The sequence below is a fragment of the Lagenorhynchus albirostris genome, chromosome 2, assembly GCF_949774975.1.
Source record: "Lagenorhynchus albirostris chromosome 2, mLagAlb1.1, whole genome shotgun sequence".
Lineage (NCBI taxonomy): Eukaryota > Metazoa > Chordata > Mammalia > Artiodactyla > Delphinidae > Lagenorhynchus > Lagenorhynchus albirostris.
The window spans coordinates 142,521,446-142,531,690 of record NC_083096.1 but is presented as its reverse complement, the minus strand read 5'-3'; the positions used below and the strand labels follow the sequence as shown (position 1 = coordinate 142,531,690).

Here is a 10,245-nt window from a genome sequence, read left to right as displayed (position 1 = left end):
TGAAAAGACAACCCTCAGAATGAGAGAAAATATTTGCAAACGAAGCAACAGACAAAGGATTAATCTCCAAAATATACAAACAGCTCACGCAGCTCAATATCAAAAAAACAACCCAATCCAAAAATGGGCAGAAGACCTAAATAGACATTTCACCAAAGAAGACATACGGAGAAGCCAGTAGGAGCCTGTGATGTCGTGCCGTTGTCTGAAGATTCTTCAATCACTATGTCAAGTGACACAGATGTTTCTCTCTCTTCATATGATGAAGATCAGGGATCTAAACTTATCCTAAAAGCTAGAGAGGCACCATTTGTCCCCATTGGAATGGCAGGTTTTGCAGCAATCTTTGCATATGGATTATATAAATTGAAGAGCAGGGGCAATACTAAAATGTCTGTTCACTTGATCCACATGCGCGTGGCAGCCCAAGGCTTTGTTGTGGGAGCAATGACTCTTGGTATGGGCTATTCCATGTATCAAGAATTCTGGGCAGAACCTAAACCTTAGAAGAGGAGATGCTGTCTTGGTCTTGGTGGTGCTTGCTTTAGTTAGATATCTCATATTGGGGTTATATGTTTATGTTGAAAATAAATTCTATGGGTCGGACAATAACATGATAATATGAATATTGGCTTCCTTTCTTGCAGGCTTGATTTGCCTAGTGACTAGTTCAATAGCTAGGTCATTCAGGGGAGTCAGATTAGCACAAAAACATGTCACTTTTAAATGCACTTGATAGTGGTACAGTGTCCACCTTCTTAAACTCTTCTGATAAAATTAGTTGTAAAGAGGACAACATGTCAAACCTGAAAATGCTCCCAGTTGCTGCAGAATATCATATGCTTTTGATGTAATGTAGGAATCCTATTTACCCCAGTTAATTTAACTCTTTCTGACTGCCTTGTGGACTGAGTACTGTTTTTAAGGTCTGGTTGGCTCTTGAAGAACCCTTTCAGAACAGTGCATGGAATACAACATTATAAACCTCCCAGCAACTATGTGTGTGTTTTTAAATCAAAACTAAAGAGCTGGTAACAGTTGCTTTGAAGTAGTATCTGTTTCAGAATCATAGTTGTAAACATGAGAATAACTTAACTGTAGATCCCCATTTAGCTGTTTTGTAATTGCAGAATTATAGTTTGCTGCTGTTATCTTAGAATAATTTTTAAATGGCATTTTGAAATAGAAGTGTGTATTTTAAGTGCTAATGCAAAGGTAAATGAAAAATACTTTTTAAATGTGTGCAGTCTGTTTATTTTCTCTGAAAGAATCATAAATGTTAAACTAAATAAATTGCCTGTAATGGAAGTGATTTATGAGCAAGCTGGTTTGGTCAGACATTATACAAACTTTGGTATACTACAGAATGCTTTGTTGTACTTGTGAGATTCTCTTGTCTAACCTGAATTTACATTCCATGGTGATAACATGGTAAATGTAGTGTTATTAAAGTAAGTGAACACACACACACACAAAAAAAGAAGACATACAGATGGCCAAGAGGCACATGAAAAGATGCTTGGCATCACTAATTATTAGAGAAATGCAAATCACAACTACAATGAGTTATCACCTCACACCAGTCAGAATGGCCATCATCAAAAAATCTAGAAACAATAAATGCTGGAGAAGGTGTGGAGAAAAGGGAACCCTCTTACACTGTTGGTGGGAATGTAAATTGATACACCGACTGTGGAGAACAGTATGGAGGTTCCTTAAAAAACTAAAAATAGAACTACCATATGACCCAGCCATCCTACTACTGGGCATATACCCTGAGAAAACCATAATTCAAAGAGTCATGTACCCCAATGTTCACTGCAGCACTATTTACAATAGCCAGGACATGGAAACAACCTAAATGTCCATCGACAGATGAATGGATAATTACTCAGCCATAAAAAGGAATGAAATTGGGCCATTTATAGAGATTTAAATGGACCTAGAGTCTGTCATACAGAGTGAAATAAGCCAGAAAGAGAAAAACAAATATCATATATTAAGGCGTATATGTGGAATCTAGAAAAATGGTACAGATGAACCTATTTGCAGGGCAAGAATAGAGGCATAGACGTAGAGAACGTACCTGTGAACATGGGGGGGAAGGGAAGGGTGGGACAAATTGGGAGATTAGGATTGTCATATATACACTACCATGCATAAAATATATAGCTAGCGGGAACGTCCTATAAGGCGCAGGAAGTTCAGCTCGGTGCTCTATGATGACCTAGATGGGTGGGATGGTGGGAGGGGGGACAGGAGGTCCAAGAGGGAGGGGATATATGTATACATATAGCTGATTCACTTCATTGTAGAGCAGAAACTAACACAATATTGTACTCCAATATTGTACTTTTAAATTATACTCCAATTTAAAAAAAAAAAAAGGGAAATTCTACATATGCTACAACATGGATGAACCTTAATGACACTGTGCTAAATGAAATAAGCCAGTCACAAAAAGACAAATACTCTGTGATTCTACTTACATAACGTACTTAGAATAGACAAAATCGTAGAAAGTAGAATGGTGGTTGCCAGGGACTGGGGAGAGGGGAGAATGAGGAATTACTGTTTAATAAGTATAGCGTTTCAATTTTGCAGATGAAAGAAGTTCTGGAGATGAATGGTGGTGATGGTTGCACAACAATATGAATGTATTTAATGCTACTGAACTGTACACTTAAAAATGGTAAAGATAGGGCTTCCCTGGTGGCGCAGTGGTTGAGAGTCTGCCTGCCGATGCAGGGGACATGGGTTCTTGACCCGGTCCGGGAGGATCCCACATGCCGCGGAGCGGCTGGGCCCGTGAGCCATGGCCGCTGAGCCTGCGCATCCGAAGCCTGTGCTCCACAACGGGAGAGGCCACAACAGTAACAGGTCTGCGTACCGCAAAAAAAAAAAAAAAAAAGGTAAAGGTAGTACATTTTATGTTTTGTGTATTTTACCAGAACGTTAAAAAAAAAATGACATGCACTCTGATGAGTTCTGGAGCTGCAAAGCTCTTTTCCCTCAAGGGGCTCTCAGAAATGTAAACAGGTACTGATAGAACATGATAATTGCCATAATAAGTTTATGTATGAGAACACAAATAAGGGATAACTAATTTTGTCTGGGAGAGAATAATCTTTTGTTAGGAAAGAATGATCAACAAAAGTTTGGATAATAAATATTCTTGAAATATCCTTGAAGGGTGAGTGAAACAGCCATCTAAAGGAGAGGAGGAGCATTCAAGATGTAGAGTAGGAAAAGGGCAGGACATGTTTCAGGAATCTGCAAGAATCTGGAATACTGGAGGGCAGGGTACAGGAGATGATACTGGAGAGATGGGCAGGGGCAGATCATGAGGCCTGCAATACCATGCTAAGCCCCTGGCCTTAACCTGAAAGGTAGTCCTTAAAGGGTTTCAACCAGGAGAATGATGTAGTCATATTTCAATGTTAAAAAAATTAATTAGCAGTGGGTAGATAAGAATAGAGGAGCCAAAACTGAAGGCAGGGAAAACAGTAAGGGGATATTGTAGAAAATCAGGTGAGGGATTATGAAAGCTTGAAATAAGCAGAAGCAGTAGGAATAGAAAAAAGGGACAGATCAGAGAGATGTTACAGTGATAGGATAACGAGACTTAAACGACTTATTAACTGTGTTGTGAATGGCAGAGATAAAAGTTCTCATGTAGAAGAGGTTATTCTTATCCAGGGAGGTTTCACTAGTGCCAACTCTGAACAACCAGTCGTGACTGCTGGTATGCAGTTTAGTAGAGGAGCCTAAAACTCAATCTAGGCGCAATAAGAAGGAACGATGAATAGTAATTTCTGCCATGGATGCTGAATGGGAGAACACTAGCACATGACAGATATTTAACATTCCTATTCTCAGAGGAAACATTAAGGTATACTATGTGTTTTAAGGAATGTATATGGTGTGTTTCCATTTTTTTAAATTCAAGAACAGAAAATTAATTTTTGTTGATGGAAGACAGAATAGTTGTAATCTCTGGGTGGGGAGGTAGATACAGACTGGGAAGTGGTACAGGGGAGTCTTTTAGAGTATTAGAAATTTTCTAGAGCTTGATCTGGGTGGTGGTCACACATGTATACATCTGTGAACAACCATTGAGTTGTGCACTTAAGTTTTGTGCTTCTCGCTATATGAATCTTATATATCAATTTAAAAAAGTGAAAAAAGTTAATATGTGTTTAAGGAATGGCAAGTAGTCTGATGTAGCATAGGGTAAGGAAGAAAGAAAAAGGTTAGCAGATTACTGGGATATAAAAGTTGGAGAAGTAGAATGGCAATAGATTGTGAAGGGTTTCGGGAGCCATATTAAAGAGTTTTGACTTGTTCCTACAGCTGTTGGAGAGTATCTAAAGTTTTAGATAATCCCATATCTCTGTTTTGGCTGTGCAGAGTCTACTTTGGAGAGAAAAAGGTGAAGAACAGTTTCTCTGACCCAGCTAGGATCTCAGACCCAGTATCTTCTTAGCTAAAGGTTTATCAATTTTATATCCATCCTTGGAAATCATGAAAGGGAGGGGAATTCAATAATTACCTGTGAAAGTACTTGGCAAGTGACTTTAATTCAAACTTTAAATAATAAACCTAACATAACCACATTGCAAAAATCTCAAACCTAAAGAAAAGTGGCATAAACTATGGATAATCCTACTATAGTACTATTAGCATTTTGGTATACTGGACTTCCTACCAGTCTTTCTCCTTTTTTAAAAAAAAAACAGTTCACTCTTCAGGATAAGGTAGCTGGCCTATGCTGATAGCAGAGTACCAGGGACTAGGTCAGATATGGAGAAGCATAACTAAAAGTAGTCTCTGACCATATTTTGGCAGGAGCAAGACAGAATCTAAAAGAAAACCAAATCAGAAATATGCGTCTAAAATGAGACACAGACCTACTAGAGAATGGACTTGAGGATATGGGGAGGGGGAAGGGAAGTTGTGACAAAGTGAGAGAGTGGCATGGACATATATACACTACCAAACTAGCTAGTGGGAAGCAGCTGCATAACACAGGGAGATCAACTAGGTGCTTTGTGACCACCTAGAGGGGTGGGATAGGGAGGGTGGGAGGGAGGGAGATGCAAGAGGGAAGAGATATGGGAACATATGTATATGTATAACTGATTCACTTTGTTATAAAGCAGAAACTAACACACCATTGTAAAGCAATTATACTCCAATAAAGATGTATAAAAAACCCAATAAAATGAGGAGGCAAGGGGCAAGAGTGCAAAGGGTGGAAAGGTTCAAGTGCTAGCCGCTGTAGGAGGGCAGTATGTATACAGAAGTCCCTTTTACTGGGTGCCTACTGCATATTATGAGCTGACTGTAGTTGCTTACAGTGTTGGACTGGATAGTTGTAATCTTAATGATTTTGTCTTATTTTCATTTAACCTTAAATCATATGCATTTCTCATGTTGTTATATAGTTTTCATAACCACTTGCATTTTAAGTTTTATTTTTAATAAAAGAATTTTAAATTAATATTTTTAAATAAAAGTTTCATTTTATTCTTTTTAACAATTTTGCTTTATTTCCTTTAACATTTTTTTACAACTTCTAAATCTTTTGTAAAATTATTTTTGACTAAGTGACTTATGTTTGTAAATATTTAGTCCCCTGTTTTCTTAAACTTTTAAAACTAAATTTTTATTTTTTCTGATTATAATAGAATTACATGCCCTTTGCAGAAAATCTGGAAACTTTAGGAAAACATAAAGAAGAAAATAGCAATAACAATAGACCATACCCCACTGTCTTAAGACAATCAATCTAAACAACTTTTTGGCATATTTCCTTTCAGTCTTTTTTTTTATAATGCATTTTAGCATAGTTGAGATCACACTTTGCACATAATATATTTTTACTTAATATTTTATCATAAGTATTTCTCCCCATCATTAAGAATTCTTTGTAAATACAGTTTTAGCAACTGCAAAATATTATATAAGAGAAGGCGCCAGAGTTTGCTTAACCGGTCCCATATTGTTAGGCATTTAAGTTACTCCTAATTTTTTTCTATTCTAAATAATGCTTTTTGCATAAATGTATAAAGCACTATAAGATTATTTCCTCAGAGAAAATTCTCAGATGTGGGATTTCTATATCAAGTAGTGTGAAATTTTTAAAGGTTCCTGATGTGTACTGCCAAATTGATTTAAGAGGTTTGTCCTAAATTCCACTTCCACTATTATATGGGAGAGAAAACCAACCAAATATTTTCAAGCTTTAAAAATGATAGGCTTCTCAGAATCTCTGAGCAAAGGCTATAGTATCTACAGATACATTTTCCTTCAAAAAAAAATACTGACTGGAAACATAGACGTGCCAGATTTGGGGAGAGGGGAGACTTGCCACACTTCACTTACTTTGATGTCTCTGAGAGCCTGAGAAACACACCTTCTAAATAGCTAAGTACCCCCACCTTGCAAGACAACAATATTTTAGAGACAGATTTCCTTAAGGTTAGACAACATCAATGGAAAATCTTGCTGTGTCGCCAAAGTTCCCCAGAGAATATGACCCAAGATCACGCACCGCTTTGGAGCGTAGGCTGTCAAAGGGATCCTTGGAGGGATCACCAGTTCCTCTTATATGTAGCTCTGATTTTTCTTGTTTAGACAGCCCTTGGTCCAGTTCCAGAATCCTTGCCCTACCTTAGATCTCTCCCAACACTCCTCCAGGGGCCCTCCAGACTTCTACAACCTTGAGAGAAGCCTCAAGGTTCCCCTTTGTCTCTCTGACCCATGAAGGCTTACTTGCTGTAGCTCTCCTCTGCACATTCTCACTCTCTTTTCTCCTCTTGTTCTCCCTAGTCTTTCTTCTTTTCCTCCTCTCTCCTCACTTTCACTCTCCTGAGTCTTTTAAGTTTCTCTCTAAGCTTCTCTTTTAATGCTATCTTCTCCTTCTCCCTCACCCAGTTTTCTCAAACTTTCAACCCTTTCCTCCTCTTCAACAGGGACACAGCTGACCTTCACTAGGAGCCGCCTCTCTCTGTTTTGTCCTCAGACTTCTCTCCCCCAGACTTTTCTATTCTCTCCAAATGGCACACACATCCTCAATTTTGCAGGAGTTTCTCCCAGCATTTTTCACACATAAGACAGCTTTCGTAACCCTGTTACCAAGGAATACTCTTAGAAGAGCACTCTTACCCCTCTAACCCAAACATGACTTCCTTCCTTATCATAAAGTCCAAGAAAAGATCACTTATATTATGCCCATGTTTTCCTCTCTATCCAAATTAGGATACACAAGAGCACAGGTTTATAAGCCTACTTATAGTTACAATGTTTGAAATCTGAGCTGTCCTCAAAAATCTGGGACATAATGTTGCTATAAATTCCACCTATCCAGAATCCAGCTCTCAAGCAGTTTCACACGCAAGAAGAACTCTGAACATCCTCAGAGTTGTCAGGAAGTTTGTGTTCTATATATTACACTCAGACTAAAAATGAAGCGTTCTCCTCTTTTCGTCCACTCTGGAAAACAGAATTTTGACTACATATCGAGTTAGGTCTAGCCTTCTAGATTGCTATCTATAGGTCATACATAGAGTGATTCTTTAACTGGAGATTTTATGAAGGTCACAAAAGGGTTCACTGAGAAAGACTGAACCCACGCTCTGAAATGAGAATGTACAGTTTACCACCCATTGACTTACACGTAAATCTGTATAAAGATCTTCAAAGGTGGTTTATTAGGTTCTGGTTTAAACTTTCAGTTCTTTCTTTCTAAAAAACTTAGGGAAAGCTCTTAACCAATATGAATTCCTCAGGTCCAATTTGGACTTTACTTTTTGAACTATGCAATTTCTGTAAATTCTCTTCTGCCTGGAGCCCTTAATCTAGATCTCCATGGATGTATTTTCTCAAGGTTCACTTTAGGTATAGTCTTAATCGATCATAGTTCTGTGGAAGTTTGCTTCCTCTAATAAGCCTGCAAAACTCTCTCTTCTTATTTCTGATTGTCCCCTGAAATGTTACTCTTTGTGAATTAGTACGGCTCTGCCTAGCTCTAGATAAAATCTTAACTTTTTATCACATGTCTTGTCTGTGTTGCATTTTCTGCCCACTTTTGCCCTCCCCTACAGTGAAGGGAGTATTTTAAACTTTTTTTGTTTCCAGAGAGAGCAACTTGCTGGTTGGAGGATTCAAGTTTAAAATGGACCCCCAGAGAAACATGTGTGGCTTGAGACATCCTGTGTAATCCAATAAATATCCACCCTGCCCCCAACCCACATTTGCTGGCTAAAGCAAATGCGAGAGTCAGAGAGGGGGAGGAGTTATGTTCAAGCATTTTTATGTACAGTCTTGTGCAGTCTGCACATGCTGGAGAGTTCATGCACTTTTGTCCCAGAAGTGACTTTCAACTCTTACTTTACATGCAGTTCCAACAAGTTTGGATATCTAGTTTCCATAACTATAGCAGATCAAAATCAACAACTAGTGGGTGGGAGTTGGGGGTGAAGAATAAGTTAGTAGTGATTAAGACCACAGATTCTGGAGTCAAACTGCAGGTTTGAATTTTGGCCCTGCCATCTCCTCGCTGTATGACTTTGAATAAGGTACTTCACCTTTTTTGCCTCAATTTCCTCATCTGCAAAGTGGGAATAATAATAGTACCTATTTCATACAGTTGTCATAAGGATTGAGTTAATATATACAAGGTGACTGCAACAGTAAGTACTATATAAGTATCAAGTAGAGTGGGTACATGTAACAGTTCTTATGAAAAGTAAAAGAAATAACTTTTTTAAAATGCCTAACATAGACCCTGGAACATAAAAGATTTCTAGTGTCCTTGCCGTTTGGTAAACATGCCTTAGGCTTGCATGCTACTAAACCTTTGCAACATGGTGCTTCCTTGGCCTGATAAGCTCTATTGCCTTTCTTTGCTGGCAAACTGTTCATTCTTCTTCACCCAGCTTAAATGCATCCTTCCCTCTGTATTCTCCCTTGGCTTCTTTGGAGAAAATGAGTCACTCCCTCTTCTTTAATTCTGTAGCACTTACTGCTATCACCCTGCTTGATCATGTAGTGTTGTAATTACTTATTTATGAATCTTCTCCCTCACCAGACTTTATGGTCCTCCTCCATGGTTGGAGCCACATCTTATTTTCACAGCTGTCACAGTACTTTGTCCCTCAATAAATGTTTTGATGAATGTAGGAATAATAATATCAAACACACAGTGCTTAGTTCTAGGCTCTGTTCTAATGCTTTATATATATTAACTTAATCTTTAATCTTGACAACAATCCTATGTAGTAGTAGTATCGTCTCTAACTTAAAGATAAGGTAAATGACACAAAAGCATTTATGTAATTTGTCTAGGTCACCTCAGCTACTACTTATCAAAGCCAGGATTCAAATCTAAGTAGTTGGTATCAGAAACCAGACTTTTAACCAACCCAATACAAATGCCTTCCAGAGACCAAGAGAACAAACAACTGCACACAAACTTGGCTTTCCCAAAGGTCTCACTTCCTCAGGTAAATGAGCCATTCATCCAACAAATATTCACATAGTGCTTTCTATGTGTACACCACCATGTTAAACACTGATCTCTAATGGCTCCCCGCTTTCTCCCATCACCCCTCCACCCAATCGCTACAACCTCCCCCCAAACTCCACTGCTCTGTGAACTTCCTTCAGTTTCTTTAATGTGTTGTGCTCTTGCTCAGCTCTGGAACCTCCACTGCCGGTTTGCCCCGCTAACTCATGCTTATCCTTCAGTTCTCAGCTTAAATTATTTCTTTCTGCAAGCCTTACATTATCCCCCTCAAGTAAGTTATGTGCCCCTGCTCTGGGCTCCCGTGGCACTTTACACTTTCCTTGTCATAGTATTTGTCATACTTACTGTTCTTGCCCATTTACTTGTTTGCCTTCTGCACTAGACTATAAGCTCTGTGAGAGCAAGGACTGAATCTTATCTGGGTTATCACTGAATCTGCAGCACCTAACTTGATGACCATCACATAGTAGGTGCTTGATAAATATTTGTTGAATACTTGGCTGAAGGATGAGCATGATGAAATCTCTATGCTTAAGAAGTCTAGTTGGTGGGGGGAAAAAGGTCTTGTGGGGATACAGAAAATAAAAATAGTGTATTATGATAAATGCTATAATAGGGACACAGAGGGGAAGATTTCTAACTCTATCTGGAGTAAAGTGGGAAGGGGGCAGTTCAGCAGAGTCTTAAAGGGTAAGTGAGAGTTTATGAAAAGG

The 10,245-nt window shown here is 38.5% G+C and overlaps 1 protein-coding gene across 1 annotated transcript; it reads left to right on the top strand.

Moving 5' to 3' along the window:
- The first annotated feature begins 217 nt into the window (after positions 1-217).
- Positions 218-601, top strand: LOC132516187 (HIG1 domain family member 1A, mitochondrial-like). The gene has a single exon (XM_060142592.1). The coding sequence runs from the start codon at positions 226-228 to the stop codon at positions 505-507; it is 282 nt and encodes a 93-aa protein (XP_059998575.1). The 5' UTR covers positions 218-225; the 3' UTR covers positions 508-601.
- The last annotated feature ends 9,644 nt before the right edge of the window (positions 602-10,245 follow it).